The sequence below is a fragment of the Chiloscyllium punctatum genome, chromosome 15, assembly GCF_047496795.1.
Source record: "Chiloscyllium punctatum isolate Juve2018m chromosome 15, sChiPun1.3, whole genome shotgun sequence".
Lineage (NCBI taxonomy): Eukaryota > Metazoa > Chordata > Chondrichthyes > Orectolobiformes > Hemiscylliidae > Chiloscyllium > Chiloscyllium punctatum.
Window position 1 is genome coordinate 29,849,931 of NC_092753.1, and position 23,872 is coordinate 29,873,802.

The 23,872-nt window shown below is 37.3% G+C and overlaps 2 protein-coding genes across 5 annotated transcripts in view; one reads left to right on the forward strand and one right to left on the reverse strand.

Moving 5' to 3' along the window:
• LOC140486155 (proteolipid protein DM gamma) overlaps positions 1–4,379 on the forward strand; it is a 202,532-nt gene extending 198,153 nt beyond the window's left edge. For both annotated transcript variants that reach the window (XM_072584854.1, XM_072584853.1), the window contains exon 7: positions 2,709–4,379. In XM_072584854.1, coding sequence (XP_072440955.1) covers positions 2,709–2,861 — 153 coding nt within the window. In that variant the 3' untranslated portion in view covers positions 2,862–4,379. The remainder of the gene's footprint in view (positions 1–2,708) is intronic.
• Positions 4,380–4,453: 74 nt separating this feature from the next.
• The window catches only part of ofd1 (OFD1 centriole and centriolar satellite protein), an 88,452-nt gene continuing 69,033 nt past the window's right edge, over positions 4,454–23,872 (reverse strand). Inside the window, exons 17-23 of one of the 3 annotated variants that reach the window (XM_072584851.1) lie at positions 23,673–23,793; positions 19,575–19,675; positions 17,175–17,291; positions 8,819–8,991; positions 7,703–7,849; positions 5,906–5,970; positions 4,454–5,018 (exon numbers count right to left, since the gene is read on the reverse strand). In XM_072584851.1, coding sequence (XP_072440952.1) covers positions 4,979–5,018; positions 5,906–5,970; positions 7,703–7,849; positions 8,819–8,991; positions 17,175–17,291; positions 19,575–19,675; positions 23,673–23,793 — 764 coding nt within the window. In that variant the 3' untranslated portion in view covers positions 4,454–4,978. Of the gene's footprint in view, positions 5,019–5,905; positions 5,991–7,702; positions 7,850–8,818; positions 8,998–17,174; positions 17,292–19,574; positions 19,676–23,672; positions 23,794–23,872 lie in introns of all 3 variants that reach the window. The other 2 variants (XM_072584850.1, XM_072584852.1) reach the window with 2 other exon arrangements.

Below are 23,872 nucleotides of genomic sequence, written 5' to 3' on the forward strand. Positions count from 1 at the left end.
ACCAGTGCACCTTCTCCTTTAATTGGGAAGGTGGAAACAACAGGCAAAAAATCATTTTTACAACTGTTACATCTGCTTCACAATCATCAGTCAACAATGGACACAACGTAATTCAAGATTGTGCATGCTGGTTTTCTTTGCTTTCCCACACAAATCTAATTGCAGTATCCTAAGCAAACTAGCTCATTGACAATTCATACTCAGCAATAAGAAAAACTGGGCTGTCTGAATCTGCCTCTCTAGTAATAAAAGTTCAGAATTGTAAGGTTTTGAATTATATTTAGCAAAGTACCTAATTTTACAGGATGCTTCAGAGTAACCTTCAGCAAATCTGTCTTACATTTGTGCCTATTTTTCCTTTTTTATAATACAAATGATCGTAATTTATAAATTTTCAAGTGTAGGAATATGCAGCATAGCATACTAAATCAGTTATATAAGCAGCAATATTGAGAATTTGACTGTGACTAATTCATGCTGGAAAATATATTACCACTTAAAAGAAAAGTGGTATCATGATTTACAATTAATCAATTGCCAGCCCATTTAGTTTGCTAATTTTTGTCAATCATCTACTTTTCCCACCCAGTAATCCCAAGTCTTCATCCTCTTTCTCCTTTGAGTGACGCATTATCAATACCCATCAGTTTTTTTTGCTCTAGGAAGCTGGTCATCATCAGTCAATCTTTGGTCAGCATTAGCTGTATATTTTTCCATCAATCAGAGCTGTTATATTCTAACTTTTATTAGGTTGGAACGTACTCCATGCAGATTAATGTAGTTGATAACGTTTGAGCTTGCAGTTCTAGCTAACTTGGAAAGTCATGGTTGACCAACTGAATTTTCAAGTTTAAATACAAGACGTTCTTCTACTCCTCAGTCAATCATTCAATTCTCAGGTTCACTTGAAGCAGAGGACAATTTCTAGTTATGTAACCAAGTCTGATAGCTTCTCAGATAATAGAGTTAGGGTTTTTATTTGGATAGTGAAAGGATATTCTAACCATCATCTATCTGCATTTGGAAAGACTCACAAGAATACCAAAAAATGCTTCATGAACAATTAAGCTGAAACTCCAAATATCTGCTCCTGAAAAATGATGTAGCATTTTTGACAGCTTAACATTCTGGTTATAGAACTTAGATTTATATTATGTGCTTGGGTTTCTACAGCAATAGTCTCACAAATCTCTGGTCCCTACTGTAGACCACTTTCATGTAACCCCCTGCCTTTTTGATCATCTTTGTTCCCTATTGCACCTGAAGAGTTGTACTTTTCTACAGGAACACAACACCTTTTAGTTGTTTCCTCTCTTCATCACTTGGTCTTCCAAATTTGTGGCACTTTTTTGGTCTTTTTAATGTTAGCATCAGTTCCACTTTATTCAGTTCTCTGGTGAATGAGTAACTTGTATGAATGTAGACCCCACTATTTAGTTAAGATTTTTGACAGTCATGTTAGATGCTGGGCAAAGTGTCCAAGCTCCACTCCCTTTCACAACCTGAAATCATCCGCTAATTTGTTTTTATGCTCGAGCAATGGAATAATTATCAGAATAGCAAGTAATTCTACTTTCCTTCAGCTTTTGCAGAAGTGATTCAGACTTAAAGACTTGAAAATCTAAAAATAGGAAAAGCCTAGACATTAGCCTCAACTGTGAAATGGGAAATCTTAATTAACATTTACAAATGAAAGTTAATGGGAATATTACCGCAATCTAATTAAATTAATATTTGGGTTTCCTAGCTATCCAAAAATGATAACTTTTAAACCTAGGGAGGTTTAATTTTCCTTTGAGAGTATTTTAAGATGCTGAGACATAGACATTCTTTCTGAAGCTTAATCACTTGGGATAATTTCTGAAACTATACCAACATTACAACTATTGGACTTCAGCTTGCAGTCATTGATGTTAATTCAAATACATTCCTCGAGCATTTCAGTCATCGATTTTCACTGAGAGAAAAAAGATCCAAAGATGTGCAGGTTAGGTGGCTTGGCCATGCTGAAATTGTCTGTAGTGTTCAGGGATGTGTAGGTGAAGTGGATTGGTTCTGGTCAATGCAGGATTATGGGATATAGTGGGGGGCTATGTCTGGCTGGACTGCTCTTCAGAGGGTCAGTGTAGACTCTAATGATCAATCAGCATTCTTCTGCACAGTAGGAGTTCTATGATTTTATGATAATTCAAAATGCAGTATTTTCTACATACTTACATTTTGGGTGGGATTTAGTCAGTTTTACACACGTTTTTGACAAACTTTCTCCTAACATAGCAGGAATTCTCATTCATGAAAATAGCATCGTAAGCTCCCTAGGATTTAGACTGTTCTACATGCATAGCTAGAAAGTATCATTAAAAATACAGAATGCTGAATTTAGTTTAATAAGATTTGGTTTCTAGCTTTGGTTCATGATTTTCAAATGTTTTCAGGACATAGAAAACTGTCCATGTCTCTATTAAACTATTTTTCAAGATAGAGCTTCATGAATTAGTTTTCATGTCCATACTTTTGGGTGTTGATAGCAGTGTCTTTGTGTGATCCCAAATAACAGCTAGGTTGTTGCACGACTCAGAATTATATAATCTTTAGTTTTACGCATAATTGTAACCTTGTTTTAATTAACAGCTTGGAGTAATCTGACTAGCAGCATGCTATGCATCTTGACATGCTCACTAGCCATCCTCCTCACCCTTCTCTTCCAGATCCATTTCCTCATGATTTTGTCTGCAAACTGGGCGTACTTGAAGGACGCATGCAAAATGCAAATATACCAGGATCTCAAAGCGAAAGAAGAGCAGGAACTTCACGATATCCATGCTTCCCGATCAAAAGAACGACTGAATTCTTACACATAAGAACAATACAGTCCAACATTTACCAACAGAGCCATTGAACAGAAAACCTAGCAGCTGTGACAAATCTATAGACTGCTGTGCAGTACAGATGTGCATCCACTAACAAGCAAATGTACAAGTGTCAAGTACCAAACTGAACATCTTCAGCGAGCAGTTTGTATTAATTCCTGTATTACAGATCATTCCTAAGATTCCAGGAAAGTGCTTAGTTTTTAACCAGTATTTTTTTCATCATGAACTGTACTTAGAATTAGTCTTTAGGCCCCTTTTTCCATTTCTGGACTACATTTGCTGTACAACTTCAATGTGCATTACAAAACAGATCAACAGCAGTTGGGGGCAGGTGGGGAGATTTAGGCAAAAATAAACTAACTGAGCTAGTACAAACACAAAGAAACTAGCTTTTGGAATCCAAGTAAATATATCCCAAATACATAGTGGTTTTGCAATGGATCTCTTTCATTTTCCATATATTCTGATCTGATTTCTTACTGTGGACCACAGCTGCCTTTATTTTATCATTTCATTATGAACAAATTTTAAAGACCCTAGATAGTTTAATCATGCCTGCTTTTTTTCTTAAAATACCCAACCTGAAATTAGTATTTTCAGTGTTTCTAATAAGCAAATATAACCTAATACATTAATCATTTATCATTTTATATCTTAAACATGCAGTTTTCTATCGTTGTGCAAGTTAACCAACACCACTTATTACTTAGTTTTAGCTCAGTTTTGATAGACAGATGATTAAATCCAGTTCAGTTCAGGTGGCCTCATTCCTACAGCTTTCTTTTTCCTCAAAAGTGAACAAATGCTAATTTTAGGCATTTACAATCTTCCTTTACCAAACATACTGCTAAAATTAGGATAAGAAAAAGCCAGTGCTTAGATTGCTTTTGTGATTTAAACTAAAATTCCCATATCTAACACAATTTAATTATTAGAATGAAAGTGGATATCTTCACATATTGTTAACCTGGATAGTTCCTGTGATAAATTCCAGTAACAAGAGTTGTGCGAAATTCATTCATATGTTGTTTTGTAATTAAATCATTTTTAGTATACAGCATTCTTTCAAACTAAACTGTAACATTAACTTAGGCATATAAACTTTACTTACATATGAACAGAAAGATTAACCAAGTTTGTTTCCAGGATTTTTCTGTGCATTTACTTTCAATTTCACTAGTTATGTGCTAATTCATTAACAATTAAATAAAAGCTGTTTCTAATAGTGTTAAGATGTTTAAAGTATTCTTGTATATTTCAACAAGTCAAATTCTTTGTATCCAAGGCAAGACAGTTGAAAATACTGTTGAGCAAACAAAGCATGTGGGTAAATCTGACAAGTGTTTGCTTTGAACTAAAAATTAGGTTTTGTTAATATAACAATGTTACCCTGTTTCATTTAGTTGCTTGAGCAGGACATTTCTACGCATTGAAATTGCATGGTTTAGAATCACCTTCTGTAATTTCTCTTTTATAATCTCATAAGTAAACTATTTTCTATTGCAAGAGTCAGCATCTTTCTGTCATTCCCTTTCAAATGGCTAATAAATCATTTGAGTTAAAATTTTATACCTATGCAGATGCATGACCTTAGCCAAAGATATCAATCAACAACCTGGGGCCAAAAGCCACTATTCTCTTCATTGTTCTTTATTGGTTTCTTCCCAACCTCTCATTTCTGAAATGTGCATTTCTTCAATTTTCCTTATATTAAACATGTGCCCTATTTTTAATTAGCCTCTTTCCCTGTTTCTGTTTTCCTCAGCAAGTTTACTCACAGCAATTAGTATACATATAAACATCAGTCTCCAAAGATAGCTATTGCCTATAGTATATAGCCTGCTAATACTGAAAAATTCAGACTTGAAGGGATAGGTTTGTATCATTCACAAAAGTTTTTAACTTTTTCTCAAACTTCTCTTTTACAGAGTTTTTGCATAAAAATGTATAAATATAATAACACTATTTACTGACTAATTAAGCATTTTACAAATTGTCTTTCTTAGAACATCTATAAATATGTAATTATTAACTAATTCAATGGAAATTTCAAGTGTACAATGGAATACATTCTGCGATAGGTCTGTGTTGTAATTGGATGTATTTCACCAGAAATTGTCATCCTCATCATGTGAAGCTGCAGAACTGAAAAATGAAAATATCATTGTAAGCAATGATCAGCCATATAGCTAATATTATTCACTGTAGCCACAGTCTTTATTAAAACAGTCTACCTGGAGGAATGTGGAACTGAACTACACTGATCCAGACAAGTGGGGAATATTCCATCATCCTGCTGATTTGTGTCTTTATAAACAACGGACGCGCTCTGGGGAGCTAAAGTAAAATTACGAATGTCTTAACAGCACAATGTGTGCGTTTCTGGTCCTTAGGACATTAACAGTGGGAATTTAGCAATGGTTACATTCTCCCTTGCTAAGCATGGGCCATGTTGTTGCATTTATTGACCCAAGGACTGAATGCTGTCTGGGTTTTCGCATGCAGCTCAACTTGATTTAATATCAGATTTTGAACACTTAGTAAGATTTTAAATTTGCTCTGAACATAAAATAGCTTTGGAGTCATCATACAAAATGCTATAATCATTTGTCATTTTCAATTGGAAGGAATGACTAATACCCTTCAGAGATGTTAATTCAGCACAACAGACATTACCATTGGACATCCTGGAGATTTTAGGTCTACATGGGCTCGAACACCTTACAGCACACTCTGCTTCTCCATAAGCACATGGTTATCCCTACAATAATTTATTTCATCAGATTTTAAAAATGTATGGAACATCCATCTGTAGCGCAACAACTTGCTGCTGCATATTCAATGATGATACTTAGTCTACATTGGCAGCAATATTTTGAAAAGCAAAGATGAACTCAACTTATTCAGCATAATCGACTAGGCAAAAATGAATTGCACAGTTTTATTTTGCTCTAGTAAATATGATAGATTATTATTTTGCCATTGCATCTTTTAAAAAGCATGTAAATATGAAATTGGGATATTTTTCTTACCTGTCAGCTTTCCCATCCGACAGTGTTTGGAGTAAAGAACTCTCTTCTACTTCCCGTTTAGAGCTCTGAAAAGAACATTGGGCAGCTATTTCATTTTAGTATTATCAAACTGTCACAGTATATTAAAAAAAACTTAAGCTTAGCAACTCACATTTCTACAGTAACTTCAACAAAAAAATTGCCAAAGATATTTTGTACCTCTCTAATCAGGCAAAAATGTACATTAAAAACTAAATTATCTTGGGGAAGAATGGTTGGAAGCCAAGCAAAGATGTATATTTTCAAATGGAGCAAAAGCAAGGAGTAGATATGGGTAGTATTGTAGGCATCAGGAAGTTACCATTAGGGAGGGCAAGGTCAAGATCATAAGATTTAAAACAGTAAAAAGTTAAAGTTTGATCAATGAGGGTCTGGAAACCAATATATGTCAGTGAGAATAAAGGTGACAAATAAGCACAGCTTGTAAAGGAAAGATGAGCAAGAGTTTTGGTTAAACTTATGAAAGGTGAAAAGGAGGAAACAGATTAGAATAGCACTGAAATATAATAAGACTCAGTGCTTCATTAGCAAATGGAGCAAACTGGTATTTGGGGTGACTTGCTAGACAGGCAGAACTAGGCAATGCTTGTAATGGCGTGTTCACATCAAGTAATTCAGTAAGTGGAAAATCTTGAACAATAGCAATTTAGTACTATATTGCACTGCCAGTTTCCCTTTGAAAGCCTCTCTACCAAAAGCACTACACAGACTTCTATATCTGTGGCATTGTCTACCTTAGTCTCTATCTCAACTGCTAATGGACACTCATCCACATCACAATCACCTTCATACTAAGTTACTTCAATGTTGTCATGGCAATCTTCCATTTAGCAAGAACTCAACCAAACCCTGCTTTCACATTCTACACTAACCCTTGTCCTTTTTCTGATATTTCTTAGTTATTGTGGGTGAAGCCATTCTAAGAATTGTTAAAATAAACAAAATTGAAATAATTTATATTAGCTGCCAGAGGATTTGCTTTAATTCATTATTTTAACTCATAATTGAAACCACTGGGAACTTTGTGAAAAGTTGTTCTGTGTACTTGGACAAATTTCTCCAAACTTTGCTCACCATCCAAAAGCAGTGGTCAAATAATATTTCTGAATTGAAACTGTATTTAGCATGGAACTTTATTAAAATGTTCAACACCATTTAGCATCAATATGACAACAGGGTCACCTGTAACTTCCTCAAGGACACTAATAGAAGAGTGGAAAACACCCAGCGAGAGAAATATGTGGTAAGTTTCATACCTTGAGCTTTCCACTGAACCACTGACTGTCTCACAAATAAAACTACAATTAAAGATGAGCAACAAACGCAGCATCCCACAAAGAATGAAAATCCATTGATGCCAAATTCTGAACTTGCCCACAGAAATGAAGCAGTATTATCCAGGTAAATGTTTTGTGATTTAGATTAACTTGAATTAAGCATAGAGGCATGCTGTGTTACACCAGAAATGAATTTAAGTTATCAAATCAAATATTTCAATAAAATGTTTTAAAAGTCTTTTGTTGTAAATTTTAAAAAAACTGATCAAACTATTATTTGGATTGATACTCAAATAGTCATCATAAAGATATCATAAATAGCTAAGAGGATGGCACTAAGTTGAAACATTACGATGCTTTGAGAGAAGGAATAAGAGATGAATTGTTTATGCAGAAATTTGAAATTTAGTGCTCTCCCCACTATCCCACTCTGCCTTCACAAAAAAAATTCTTCTACTTTAAAAAGCCAACATCAAATCACCTGTTCTTGCAGTTCTTCTTTTTTCTGCTGTTGAATTATCTTCATATATTTTTCAAGTGGATCTGTACTTGAAGCTGGCAATTCTACACCTTCTGAACTCTGCTCCTTTGGTTTTTCTTCGTTTGGCTCGATCTTCCGCTTCTCCTCCTTTAAGTTGTGTAAAGTTCAAAACATTAAGATCGTAATGACCAAAAAGAAAGGGACAAGACTTGTTTAAGGAGAAGCCCTGGTTCTGAAATGAGGAACATTTTGATATTGAAGATGATGAAAGATGAATTGTCTTGAATAAATGTAATGAGCATTTTGAAATTTCCACTGATAGCAAAGTGAACAGAATTAATTTATAGCTGAATAAAGAGGCAACAAAGTGATATTAAAATATTTGGAACACAAAACATCATGAGGATAATTTGATAAAAGCAGCTGGATTTGACTTTGCACTTGTTCATTCCCTACACATTTCAGAGCTTGGCTGGGGGATGAAGAGTAGAGGTTGAGTTATGAATCAGATAGAGAGAAAAGATACATAAACTATTCAAGGATGTCTACTAACTACTGTTTATAGAATAACTCAATCCTGGAATGATTCAGAGAATGATCCAGAAACTGTTCATTTGACCCATCATTTTGTGCTGATGTCTTAATGCTGACAAAAATTGAGAGAGCTAACCTTATGAAGCTGAAGGACCGCCTATTCACCCTCCAACTCCCCCACACAGTGTATGGTCAAGGCCCCCATTTAACACAGTGGGACCCTGATTCAATACCCAAATTACTGCCTCCAAGCCAATTCCATTACTTGTCCTCCGAACAAGTAATCATTTCTAATAAATGAATTTTGAAAATTCTCCTAGCATTGCTCACAGTTTGGTTAGAGTGAATTGGGGTACTTCACATATTTTTCAATTTTTGGAGTTGGGTCTCAATGTCATTATTTATCTGATGAGGTGATTGTAAATTTTGGAATCTTAGCGGTCAGAGTAGTTTGTCTGATATTGCTTTTGGCATGCTTTCCAGTGTCAGCAAGACACTTGTAAAATACAAACACAATATATAATGCAATAAAGGACAAAATGTGAAATACAAGCATCTTATATACAAAAAAAAGCATTTCACCTTTTCCAATTCTAGTAATTCCAGTTCTGTTTGTTCCCCTTCCTTTGCTTCCTGTCTTCCCAGGCACTGTTTGTCTCCATTTCCTTGTCTCTGATCTTCCCATGATTTTTCTTCTTCTCCTTTGCCCTTTTCATCCTGTCTGCCTTTCTCTTCTTCAGGATTTTTGAATTTACCTGCACCTTATTCAAACACACATGAGAAATAACTCAAATACTCTCTCAACTCAATGCATTTCTGAGATCACAATTTTTCAACCTAAAGAATATATGACAGAATAGATTGATATGATACGTTACCATGTTTTGGCTCTGTTGTCACCATTTTAGATTGGTTTTAAAATTTAGCCTATTTTTCTAATCAACCTGTTCAGCAATGGTTCACCTCTGGAGCAGGTGGGACTTGAACCTGGGTCACTTGATTCAGGGATAGGGAAACTACCACTATACCACAAGACTCCCAAACATCAACATTGATTTTGTCGAATTTGGCCAATTAGTAAGCACAGTGTACTTTTGCCATCCAATTAAAGATAAGAGGAAAGCTGTCGTAACTACAGAGACAAAAAGGATACCCTGAGCAAAGCCACATCTTGCCATTGTACTTTCATATAACATAAAACATTACAGCGCAGTACAGGCCCTTCGGCCCTCGATGTTCCGCCACCCTGTCATACTAATCTGAAGCCCATCCCACTACACTATTCCATGTACATCCATATGCCTGTCCAATGACGACTTAAATGCACTTAAACTTGGCGAATCTACTACCGTTGCAGGCAAAGCATTCCATACCCTGACTACTCTGAGTAAAGAAATTACCTCTGACATCTGTCTTATACCTATCTCCCACTACTTTAAAAGTTGTGTCCCCTTGTGTTTGCCGTCCCCATACTTGGAAAAAGGCTCTCCCTGTCCACCCTATCTAACCCTCTGATTATCTTGTATGCCTCTATTAAGTCACCTCTCAACCTTCTTCTCTCTAACGAGAACAGCCTCAAGGCCCTCAGCCATTCCTCGTAAGACTTTACTACCATACCAGGCAACATCCTAGTAAATCTCCTCTGCACCCTTTCCAAAGCTTCCACATCCTTCTTATAATGCGGTGACCAGAACTGTACACAATACTCCAAGTGTGGCCGTACCAGAGCTTTGTACAGCTGCAGCATAACCTCCTGGTTCTGGAACTCAATCCCTCTATTAATAAAGGCCAAAACACGGTATTCCTTCTTAACAACCCTGTCAATCTGGGTGGCAACTTTCAGGGATCTGTGTACATGGACACCGAGATCTCTCTGCTCATCTGCACTCCCAAGAATCTTACCACTAGCCCAGTACTTTGCATTCCGATTACTCCGTCCAAAGTGTATCACTTCACACTTGCCCACATTAAACTCCATTTGCCACCTCTCAGCCCAGCTCTGCATCCTATCTATGTCTCCCTGCAACCTACTACATCCTTCGTCACTATCCACAACTCCACTGACCTTAGTATTGTCTGCAAATTTACTAACCCACCCGTCTAAGCCCTCATCCAGGTCATTTATAAAAATGACGACCAGCAGTGGACCCAACACCGACCCTTGTGGTACGCCGCTAGTAACTGGACACCAAGATGAACATGTTCCATCAACTACAACCCTCTGCTTTCTTTCAGCAAGCCAATTACTGATCCAAACTGCTATGTCTCCCACAATCCCATTCCTCCGCATTTTGTATAATAGCCTACTGTGGTGAACCTTATCGAACGCCTTGCTGAAATCCATATATACTGCATCAACCGATTTACTCTCATCTACCTGTTTGGTCACTTTGTCAAAAAACTCAATAAGATTTGCTACACACGACCTACCCTTCACAAAACCTTGCTGACTGTCCCTGATCAGATTATTCTTTTCTAGATGGTTATAAATCCTATCTCTTATAACCTTTTCCAACACTTTACCAACAACTGAAGTGACTCTCACTGGTCTGTAATTACTGCCCTTTTTGAACAAGTGAACCACATTTGCTATCCTCCAGTCCTCAGGCACTATTCCTGTAGACAATGATGATTTGAACATCAATGCCAAAGGCTCGGCAATCTCTTCCCATGCTTCCCAGAGGATCCTAGGGTAGATCCCATCCGGCCCAGGGGACTTGTCTATTTTCACATTCTGCAGTATTTCTAATACCTCTTCCTTGTGAACCTCAGTCTCTTCTAGTCGAGATGCAAGTATCTTCCTCGTCAACATTTTCATTTTCTATAGTGAACACTGTCAAAAAATATTTATTTAGTGCTTCCCCTATCTCCTCTTACTCCACATACAGCTTCCCACTATTATCCTTGATTGGCCCAAATTTAACTCTTGTCATTCTTTTATTCCTGACATACCTATGGAAAGCCTTAGGTTTAACTCTGATCCTATCCGCCAACAACTTCTCATGTCTCCTCCTGGCTCTTCTGAGCTCTTTTTAGGTCTTTGAAATATTAAAATGACCACAGCTGCCAGGGTGCTAGTGAGGAGGGGAAACCTGTGGCTGCAGCTGATGTGTCAGCCATCCTCCAAGGTCTGGCCTGAACTGATCTTTTTAATAAGCTTAACAAGGTACCCATCAAATTTGGGAAGATGGTTACATTGCCCCTGATCTGACCTTCCTTAAAATGACATCAGCTCTGGGCAGGAAACTAGCATTTACAATAAATTTGCTTCATTCTAGCTCCACTTAGAAATTTTAATCAACCTGTTCAGACATGCCATGACATACGTCTGGAACAGGTGTGACTTGATCCCAGATCTTCTAGCCCAGATGTACATTCACAATCACTGCGCCCAAATGTACAAAATAAGTATATGTTGATTCCAACTGGCTTGCTCTTTTACCAGATTTGATCATTCGCAGTTCCTTCCTATATGGGATTTTGATGAGTCATAAAGTCATACAGCACAGAAACAGACCCTTTGGTCTAACCAGTCCATGCCAAACATTATCCCAAACTAAATTAGTCCCATCTATCTACTCCTGGCCCATATCCCTCCAAACCTTTCCTATTCAAGTACTTATCCAAATGTCTTTTACACGTTGTAATTGTACCCACACCCATCACTTCCTCAGGAAGTTCATTCCACACATGAACCACGAGTCATTTCATGTATCAATGCAGAGGCACCAGACTAAATCTATCCTCATCAGCAAAATGCTTATTGTACATATTACGAACAATCCTTGTTAAATGCAAAACTAAATGCTGGAACTTTTTTTTAAACAAGACATTAATATATAAGCTGTCTGAGAATTTGTCAAATTGTCATAATTTTTGTTCTGGAATGAAGTTGCAATCTGCATTGCTGCATAATTCCTACAAAATAAGATAAATTTCCTCCGAGTAGACCTGCATAACTAGATCTGCTATCCACTGAAACCTAGTTGAAGAAAAGACATGTTTATCAAAACTTTTCATCTTGCACTCATCAGGATTATTCAAATGCAATACCAATGTAAAGTCAAAACAACAGTTATACTGCATGAGTGCAGTATACAGATTGGCTGTCAAGTGGACACTGATTGGTAGAGGCATTGCCAGGGAGAATGCACCAGTTAGGTGATGACAGTAACTAACTAACTTAATTTAATTTAAACCAGGCATCCAGACTCTTGACTGGTCAAATCATGGCACAGAGAAATAAACTAGGGATTGGTTGTCACCTGTTGAAACCAAGTGCAATGGGTGTACATATTCTTTTTATCTGAAAAGAGCTGGACCCTCGCAATGTTCCCTCTACTTTTCTGACACTGTACAGACTCCAAATGTCCATGCACAGCAACAACACCTGCAGTGCAATGCATAGCTTGGAGGAAACAATCGACCTTAATACTAACTTATGCAGGTTCCAGTACTTACCTGAAAATCTTAAATTGGTGGTGAGTGTCATCAGAATTATTTAGCATATAATGTTCAATTAGGAGAGGCAGTGATTTTGTGGTGATTTTACTAGGTTAATCCAGAACTCCTAGGCTAATACTCTAGCTCAGTTTGATAACCATTGACCAAAAAAAGAAACCTTTCGGTTCCTTTCTTCCCTGTCAACCTGATTAGGATTGAGCTGCCAAACGTTCCTACCTGACTCTTGAGTTAAGTTTTAATTTAACTGTCTTTTAGTCTCAGTTTGTCAAAGTACAGACCAGATTTCTGTTCTTAATAAGAATTACTTTTTATTACAAATAAACATTCTAACTAAAGATAAACAATTATGAATCACTGTCACAACAATGAGAGATTGGAAAGGTGGTTCAGTGGTCCCTCTCCACTGGGTTTGTTGACATTATCCTTTTGCTGATTCAAACACTGCCTACATATCTTCCTTCTTCAGATACTACTTGTTTGCAAGAGACACAAAGTGACTGGCTTACACTTATCAAAGTTTCGATGTATCAATTAAGGTACAGCTTCTTGTAATCAATGAGCGGGAAATAAACTGGCTATCTCAGGTTTGAGAGACGTTTTATTGCCGAGCAGAAACAAAGTTCCTTCCCTTCTGGAGATCTGATGACTTCTACCCCTGACATTCACACCCAAGCTGTTCGATTATTTGGGAGCCAATCATTTAACTACTGGCACACAGGAAGCATTTGTCATCGATAACTGATCACCAAGCAGCCAAATTTCCAGCCTCTAGCTCCAGCTTATCCGTAACTAGCCCTTTCACTGCTGAACCAACAGCTGTGCAAACACATACAATGAATATCAAGTAACTTGTTTTTAAACAAGTGCAGTAATCTTCGTCAATCCTTGGTTTTTAAACCAGTTCTTTTCCCATTTCAGTCCACAATTAAAAAATACACAAAAATAAAGAGACATAGTATTTACAGTATGTTTATTTGCCTCCCTTCACATTCATTTCTCACTCTGCATTCCAGCATACTCCCACCATGCCCTATTACTGACTACCTTAGCCTTCATATCACAGCGATGGCCCTAATCAACCAGTCCCTTAACTTTCAAACAGTGGTGACCTTTGGCCAAACCCTTCTGGACAGTCATAGAGATGTACAGCATAGAAACAGACCTTTAAATCCAATTTGTCCATGCCAATCAAATATCCCAATCCAATGTAGTCCCACCTGCCAGCACCCGGTCCATATCCCTCCAAACCCTTCCTATTCATATACCCATCCAGAAGCCAGTTAAATGTTGCAAGTGTACTAGCCTCATTCCACACACTTACCATCCTCTGCATGAAAAACCTGCCCCTTAGGTCTCTTTTACATCTTTCCCCTCTCACCTTGAACCTATGCCCTCCCTATGATCTGGACTCCCCCACCACAGGGAAGAGACTTTGTCTATTTAGCCTATCCATAATGCTCCAGGGAAAACAGCCCCAGCCTACTCAACCAATCCCTATAGTTCAAATCCTTCAACCCTGGCAGCATCCTTGTAAATCTTTTCTGAACCTTTACAAATTTCACAACATTCTTCCAATTGGAGGGAGACCAGAATTGCACACAATATTCCAAAAGTGGCCGAACCAATGCCCTGTACAGCCGCAACATGACCTGCCACCACCTCCTGTACTCAATACTCTGACCAATAATGAAAAGCTTACCAAACGCCTTCTTCACTATCTTATCTACCTGCAACTCCACTTTCATGGAGCTATGAACCTGCACTCCCAAGATCTCTTTGTTCAGAAACACTCTCTAGGATCTTACCATTAAGAGTACAAGTCCTGTTAAGATTTGCTTTCCCAAAATGCAGCACCTCACATTTATCTAAATTAAATACTGTCTGCCACTTCTCAGCCCATTGGCTCATCTGATCAAGATCCCATTGTAATCTGAGGTAATCTCCTTTGCTGTCCACTACACCGCCAATTTTGGTATCAGACAAGCCCAACTAATGATCTCTGTGCAACTCCCCAACCGACTTACCACTACCCCCTAGACTGGTCACACTGGAGTTGCAGGACTCATTCTGTCACATTCCCTAGACGTCAATGGAATGGAAACCCAACCCTGACCATCCCAAACAGCCAACTGGCTGTGTCAAGGCCTCTGGATTGAAATCAGATGCTGTCTCCAAATGACTGTGGCAGCAAATCATACCCAAAGACAGTCCCCTTGACTTAACCAGGAGATCTCCCCTTGAACTTTGAGACATGAGTATTTGCCTGAAGCACAGTTGTTGTGTCAACTTCTATCTTATGCTGGACTGATCTCTATTGGCAAACACAGATGTTTTGGTACTAAATGGCAATGCAAGACAAAACTGTTGGGAGCCTGTGTGTTCTGAATGAGGCCACAAAGCACAAAAAGACAATGCAAAGCAAAGCAGAGCTGCTGACAGAATCCAAGTAAGCAGTGTGAGTGAAACCATGAAAGTGAGCCAAGAGCCTGGAGATGCATTGTGTTCCGGTGCACAAGATGGGTGCCTTTCCTCATAAGTAAAGTGACCCGAGAAAACCATAATAATGTAAAGTGTTGGTGCACTTCAAAGAACAGTATTAGAGTGCCAGAGAATCAGAGATGCACCACTGACGAGGCCGATGTGTGCCCAATGCTAACTAATGTGAACGATGGGTGTAGACAGTCTCTGGTTATAGAGAGTACCTGGAGATGCTCAAGACTGTCCAAGGTGAAAGCTCAAAAGAGCAAGCAGTGAGCTGGAGCTGCTCGATGCCGTGCTTTGACTTTCATGCCCAGAATTCCAAAGACGTGCAGGTGAGGTGAATTGGCAATGCTAAATTGCCCATTGTGTTCAGGGATGTGAGGATTAGATGCATTAGTCAGGGGTAAATGTAGAGTAATGGTAGGGAAATGGGTCTGGGAGGGTTACTCTTCAGATGGTCTCTGTGGATTTGTTGGGCCAAATGGCCTGTTTCCACACTGTAGGGATTCTATGAATTGCCACCATCAAGTTTATCTATTCCACGTGACAGAAAAAGAAACTGCATATAAATGAGGTAAGATTAGGAGATGTAATGTCATGCAAATAGGCCACTCTCCACTCACTACCTTCTTGTCTCGCTGCTCAAATGGTGGGTGTAAAATTGGACATGTTTTCCTTTCTCTGTCAAGAAGCTAATTTTACCAATCTCTCAATATTCGCCTAACAGACTTCCCAATGCCCATGTAATTCAGGGATGGGTAAATTTAGCCGAAATTTGTATTTTGAATTTTGCAAGCATAAGGTTGTTGGATATTGACAGTACCAGTCTCATTACCTCATAGCACTCATGTTTGAGAATAGCTAATGAGCAGAAAATAGAAAACAATGGTAACCTCATCTGCCATGCATTATGGCATGTCTATGTTGAAGGCTGACTTGCAATGGTAGCTCAGCCTTGCAAGTAGCTTCCTGTTAACCCATTGGTTATGGAAGCTGCTGTGTTCAATTACCATTTGGCATAATGGCTAGTGTGGACAGTGTAGCTCAAGTTCCATTCATCTGTCTAACATGCTTTTTTCATCTTCAACCTAGAGCATTAAATCCAAACCAACAGTTATCAATAACTTTAACTTCATTTATCCTGTCAAGGAATTCTACAGTTTGCCTGAATTCTTTGAAAGTTGAAAGAATTATTATTGGAAGAGTTCCTTTTCATGTGCACTCTTTTATTCCAAATCTAAAGACCTGTATTCCTCCATTTTCAATCCAGTCCAGAAACTTATTGGACATTATTTTTTGGAATATTTAAAGGCTCACCAGTGACCAAATAAAATTTGTCTTCCAAAATTTAAACAAAAACTAAAATATTAAACATAGAAAAAAATCTGCAGTAGTATTAAGGTATTTCTGTAAACATTGTAAAGCAAAATAATCAAGCATATTTCAGTCTAAGAATTAAGTCACACATGGAGTTTTGATTGTAACCATTCAAATTAGGACTTGAAACCAGACAGATAAATCTGGCCAATATGCTGTAGCATTGGTATTGATTTAACCATTATTGCTTGTACTCAGTTTTGCTTTCATATGAGGTGCTTAAGTAAACTAGGACATGAAAGGAGGTTAGTTTAAAAATTACAATCAAAAGGATTTTAGGGTAAAACCTATCCAAGACCTGCTCACCCAATTTTCAGATCTCCTGCTGCAGATTGAGAACCGAATTGATTCCAATAATTCCAGATGATTTCTCCTACTTTGTGAGCAGCCAAATAACTGCATTTGCACATGAAGGTCAACAGACAAAAATCAACACTGTTCATGACCCTTTAATACAAATTTATATTGCAGGAATGATACCATCAATAAATATTGACCAAGTCAAATGTTAAAATTCAACTCTTAGATAATAAAATAATTTTCTTGCAATTTCCCAAAGGTGAATACAAGAATCTACACTCTCTTGCAGCATATCGCATAATGGTAGCAAACCCACCTGCATCTGCAGGAGTTAAAATTGCTTCTTGGTCTAGCGAAGAATTAGATCCTCTATTAAGATCTTCCTCCTGATGTTGGGACAGATTTTTGTTGTGGGCTAGATTGCCTTCTTGCTCTGTAAGAAATAAACAATAAGCCTTTTGATTCTAACAATGAAATAAAAAAAAGGCAATAGAACAGTACTTATGAAAATCAACAAATTATTGATTTTATATGTCTCTGGCCAGATTTTTCACTAATTCATTAAAAACACTATGTGCTTTTGCTTTCTCAAACAAGAACTGTAGTTTAATTCTCAATAAATCCCTGACCAGAAAATAACTCAAAATTTTAACTGCCTGGGAACTAGAAAATGAATTATACTCTTTGAAGTCAGAATTAACATTTACATAAATAGAAATCTTTCTGAATATTGATCTTCACAGTAGTATTGTTTTAATATGCTCAAATGTCTGCCATTTTAATTGCACACTTGGATTTGCATTTATTATTTCTTCACAATTATATATATACACTGCAGTTATTCCTATAGCTTAAGTTCAGAACTGAGATTTTCAAGGGATTGCAAGATTGATTCTTAGCCTCACAGACATTCTGTCTCTCTCGAGCTTCATGTCGGGAAAAGAATACTTTTAAAAATAGAAAAAAATGTGAAATTTTTTTCTTTACCTATGCATTACATATGACTCAACGGTATCAGTTTACTATTCTTTTCGCGGAAAAGACTCCAAAAATAAATCTAAATGTGCAACCATTGTAATATAATAAATGAAAAGTTGTAGATAAATCAGCAAACTTCAGTTATAAATTTTGAAGTTTAATGCATATCTACTCCTAGTACCAACTAAAAATCTAAGTCACTAGTGAACAAGAATTCATCATTCTCAGATGATTTCCTGTTAATGGTTACTTTTCTAGTCTCAAACTAGATTTGCTAATTTTGACTGAAGCCTCCAAATGCAGGTCAGAACATCAGGTTTCGTTGTGACCACGTATTTGTATCCTGCTACTCCTCTCATTCATATTCAGGATCAGTATATTTTCAAAGATTCAGAACCTACTTAAAGAAAATGAAATAGATGAAGTAGTGATGCAAGAATTAGAGAATTCCTTGATAAAAGAAACATAATGAAAATAGTTTGATGTAAGAAATTAAAGATAAAGATGCTTGACTGGAAAGTAAAAATAATTTCAAATAAATAAGACAAATTAATTCAGATAATCAGATTGTCAGAATCATTGGCGACCTTTAAGCGGCATTTGGATAGGTACATGGATTGGTGCTTAATCTAGGTTAGAAGTTCGGCACAACATCGTGGGCCGAAGGGCCTGTTCTGTGCTGTATTGTTCTATGTTCTATAATGTAGAATGGAAAACTGTCTAAAAAAAGTGCAGAATTTACACCAGAGAAATACTAGTATACTGACTTGATATATTCTCAGAAGATGGCAAGGTTATGCAGCACATGCTGAAAATCATTGGATAGCTGTGTCTTTAGTATTTTTAAGGGCCTACTAGTAAATGGAATGTCATACCAGAAAGATTAGTAGAAGCAGAAAAAGTCTTTAAAAAGCAAGTTGCTAGACATTTGCAAAATAGAAATTTAAAGCTGAGGCATGTATTTGGAAAGGCAAGGACTGATTCGGGATAGTCATGTGCATGGAAAATCATGTCTCACAAACTTGATTGAGTTTTTTGAAGAAGTAATAAAGAAGATTGATGAGGGCAGAGCAGTAGATGTAATCGATATGGACTTCAACAAGGTTCCCCATGGGAGACTGGTTAGCAAGGTTAGATTTCATGGAATATAGGAAGAATTAGCCATTTGGATACAGAACTGGCTCAAAGGTAGAAGACAGAGGGTGGTGGTGGAGGGTTATTTTTCAGACTGGAGGCCTGTGATCAGTGGAGTGCCAAAGGATCAGTGCTGGGTCCTCTACGTTTTGTCATTTACATAAATGATTTGGATGCGAGCATAAGAGGTACAATTAGTAGGTTTGCCTTTTTCACAATTGTCTGCCTTTTTCACAATCTGACTGAAGATCTTTGTACATTGGAAAACAGTTTCCTCCCTGTTTCAACCATTTTAAAAACCTAGTTGCAGGCAATTGCATGCATTCATTAGTTCTTGGTTTAAAAGTATCGAATTGCTTGAAGTCCAGTTGGTCCTTTTCTCCTCATTATTGTAATTAGTCCAATTACATATTTGCCTTCTTATTTCAACTCTGTTGAAATGTCTCAATCTGAAATTACAACTTTTTTTTCCACTTTAAAATGCCTACTTATCCAATCTGCATTTTTAGTTTTTAAAAGTATAGATTTATGCTTTGGAGTTTTTGTTTTGTCTTTACAAATAATGAGAACAGTCAACATTTTTGTAGCTCTAGATTCAGCTTACCAATTTTAAAACAGTCATCTGATTTCTCAATCGATTCTTCAAATCTTTGATTTGTTGAAGATTCACAAATTACAAGATGGTCTCTTAGAATATTTTCGGATCTGGATACACATAGAAAGAAAAAGCCAAGTGATACAAGATATTTACAGCTTTCAAAACAGATATATATTTGACAAAAGGTAATATATGAAGGATTTAACTTCCTCTTTTTTTTATTTTCCAATGCAATATTATGGTCAAAGCTGTACATTATGTAAAATATTAGTTGAATTCAGAAAATGATTGGAAAGATTTTAATTTCATTATCAGTTGTGGATTTGAAACAGAACACTTGAATAAAGTAAAAATTCAGATCACTAAAACTATAAATATCTATGGCAGCAAGGTATTGAGAAACGCTGGACAAAATTTATTAAATAATAATGTACAGATACTAATACAGATGCATCAAATTAGGCTAATATCAAAAATTACTTGGAACCAAATCAAATAAACACCAGCATATAAATAAAATCCCTACAGTGTGGAATCAGGCCCCTCTGCCCAACAAGTCTACACCGACCCTCTGAAGAATAATCTATCCAGACCATTCCTCTACCCTATACTTACCACGGATTAAATGCACTTTACATACACATCCCTGAACATTATGGGAAATTTAGAGTGGCCAATTCACCTAACCTGCACATCTTTGGACAGTGGGAGGAAACTGGAGCACCCGGAGGAAACCCACGCAGACACAGGGAAAACATGTAAACTCCACACAGGCAGGTGCCAGAGGCTGGAATCGAATCTGGGTCTCTGGAACTGTGAGGCAGCAGTGCTAACCACTCAGCCACAGTGCCACCCCGATAGTGTTGAACAGGTGTATTGATGAGATTAAGGGTTTTCAGTGCATTCTATCGTAACAATATTCTGGAGTCATGGCTGATTGAAGTGGCACCGTATCATAACTTCTACCAGTAATCTGCAGACTAGTCAATCACGCCTGGTTCTGACTTGCCCAGGAACTGAGGGCAATGCATTAGCTAAATGATGACTGACAGTTAACTGCCTAACTTTGTTGAAATTTAAACCAAGCAAATTGACACTGCCTGATCAAGTCATTGCCCTCAAGATTGAATAACAAAATGGTTATTGCCTATTTTATTCAGTTGAACAGATAGTGAATGTACACACATATCAATGCATGCATCTTCCAGTGTGTGCAAGTGTGCCACATTGTGAGCCCAAATGACAACTGATTTATGATTGCCAATGTAATTATGAATTTCAAACCTTAAATAGTGTCCAAAATTAGGTATGATTCTGCAATTGGAAAACTTTTACTCAATAATCTTGAGTGTACTAAGCTAACTCCTATTCAGGGGGCTCTTGGGAGAAAGAAAAAGGTTAATTTCTGTGCGAATCTGGCTTACATGTTTAGATATTTCAGCCATACTACAAGAATTACAGTTAATAAACAAGAAAACTGCTTCCAATAATATAGGCTTACTTAGAAGAGAGGTCAGTAGCAACGCCAGAATTTATTGTCCCAGTGAAGGAGCTGGACACCCACCTTTTTGAATAACCCTAGTCTATGTGATGAAGGTAGGAAATTAATCCTGGATTTTCACCCAGCAACAATGGAAGACCATCAATATATTTAGAAATTAAGGAGGCGTGGGATTTGAATTTTTTTAAATTCATTTATGGGATGAGGCCAGAGCACGTTTCTTTCCCTAAAAGATATTCGTGAGCCAGGTGGTTTTTTCTGACAGCCGACAATGGATTCGTAATCATCATTTTACTCTTAATTCCAGATTTTCATTAAATTCAAATTCCACCATCTGCAATGGTGGGTTTTGATCCAGAGTCCCCAGAACATGAGAGTCTCTGGATTAACAGTCCAGCAATAATACCACTATTCTCTTGATAAATGGTGTGTTATACAAACAAGCTGCTTTATCACGAATGATGTCGAGCTTTGTGTTCATCCAAGAAATGGAGTGTTTTCAGACTTGTGCATTTGAGATGGCAGAAAGGCTTTGGGGAATTAGCAAGTGTGTAATTCCAAAAAACATCCAGCTTCCGATCTGCCCTGTGAACTATAGCATCCATATGTGTGGTCCCATTATGTTACTGGCTGATGACTTCCAGAATGTTGATTTGGGATGATGATGCCAATAGTATTGAACGTCAATGGGAGGTGATGAGTGTCTCTCTTGAAGGAGATAGTCATTGCCTGCTATCTGTGTGACACATGTTACTTTTCATTCATTCTTTCAAGCCTGACTAATTGTCTACACCTTGCTCCAAGCTAGACATTGAAGCTGTCTGTACCCATGATTTGTAAATCAAAATCAACACTGTGCAATCATCAGCAAGCATCCCAAATTCTGACCTCGTGATGGAATGAAGGTAAAGAATGTAGTAGCTAAAGAAAGTTAGAATGCTGTGTGTATCATTTATTTTGTGCTGTCCCCCACCTTCACCAAAAATAACCATATGGTCTGCAGACTTGGCACATTATCATCACGTTCCTTCACTGTGGCTGGTTCAAATTCCTGAAGGTTCTTCTTATCATCATTGAGTATGCACCTATATTAGGTGGCTTGCAGCAATTTAAAAAAGCAACTTTCACATTCTAAACAGCATCAAGGACAGTCAATAAATGCTGGCTTTGCCAGCAATGCTGCCACCCCCATGAACAAATAAATAGATACAACTGTTTGGTAGTACAGAATGTAAATGTTGCTAAAAAGATACAAAGTTGAAGCTTTTCATCTTACACACATTATAACTAAAATGCAAGAAACAAAATTTAGAAAGGGAGCAACAATGTATACAGCATGAGAAGGTGCTGATTGTTTGGACCATGATTGGCATGGAGATGCAGCAGGAACTGATTGAACTGATTGAACTCAGAGCAAGCAGGGAGACTATTATTGGTCAGGGTATTGTAGCTGGAGTTGAAAGTCTTTTTCATTCAGTCCTTAATGAGAAAGGTATAATGTATTCACAAATTCCTTTCACCTAGAGGGAACAGAGTCCTCTGTGTGAATATATGTGGCTTCTAGTATGCTTTGTTGAATCACACTGAGCCCTACTGATAGTCTCAATTTGATTTCCAATATAATTCTCAGACTGAGAATTAAGTAAATGTTAACTAATATCAGAATCACATTGAATATTGGGCATGATGCTTGTGGTTTGCAAGCATGTGTGTTGTTAAGTAATGTCTGTCAGTTATTGAGATTAATGGCCTACACACCTAGCATCTCATTGGCACTAAACCCCACACCACGTTACTCATTTGTGAGGTAGGCAAAATGTTTTTAGCTTGACTGCAGCATTTGCTTCGTAAAAATCACCATTTGAGAGTTTACTGCAAAGTAGCAGCATAAGATACCTTCATATGTTGATCAAATTGAGACACTTTCTCCTTCCAGGGTAATTTGAGGTAGAATGGAAACTGTTCAAGGCCAAAAGTGGCAGCCATTTGCCCTTACAGGAGTTTGAGAGATATATAGCAAGTGGTCATCTGAACTGGGTAGCAACTGGCAGACAAGAACCCATACATGGGACACGTGTGGGACTCTATTCTTTGGGAGCAAAATAAATTTGTTCATACATTTCTGTATTTGTTCATATATAAATTTCTCACTGACAAAAAACTTATAAAAGCTGGCAATCATGTTATCGCTCCCATAGAAACACCCTGACCAATTAGTGCTTCCCCATCAGATCGGAGTTTAACTCAGCTAAGATTGGCCACTAACAATTCCTAATGCATCTTCATGCCAACCATGATCCAATTAATAAACATCCTCGCCTCATACTGTATAAACTGCTACTTGCTTTCTAAAACTGGTTGCTTCTGTTGTAGTCCTGATGAGCACAAGATGAAAAGTTGTGACTTTTTTTTAACTCCACTCGTCAATGTTGAAATAAAAATATTAGACTCCAAAATGCCATATTTAGTATATACTGTTAACTTATTTATTATCCTAAATGCTTCATAGTGCTTAAATAAGGAGAATTGCAATTTATTTGTCAAACACTACATAATTCACAAAAAGACGTCAGGGATGTCCACAGAGTGAACTGTATCTTTACCTTTCATTGGTGCCAGGTAGAGAAGAGTTTGGACTGTTGACAACATGGAGTTCATTATTTACAATTGATGTTTGATGATCTGGTACACTGGGAATAATGACTGGGAAGGAAGTATCGATACCTTTCAGGGAAAAAGAAATTATAATTATACTGCGTACTACAGTTCATGTACATTAGAAAAATGCTCCATGATCTTATGT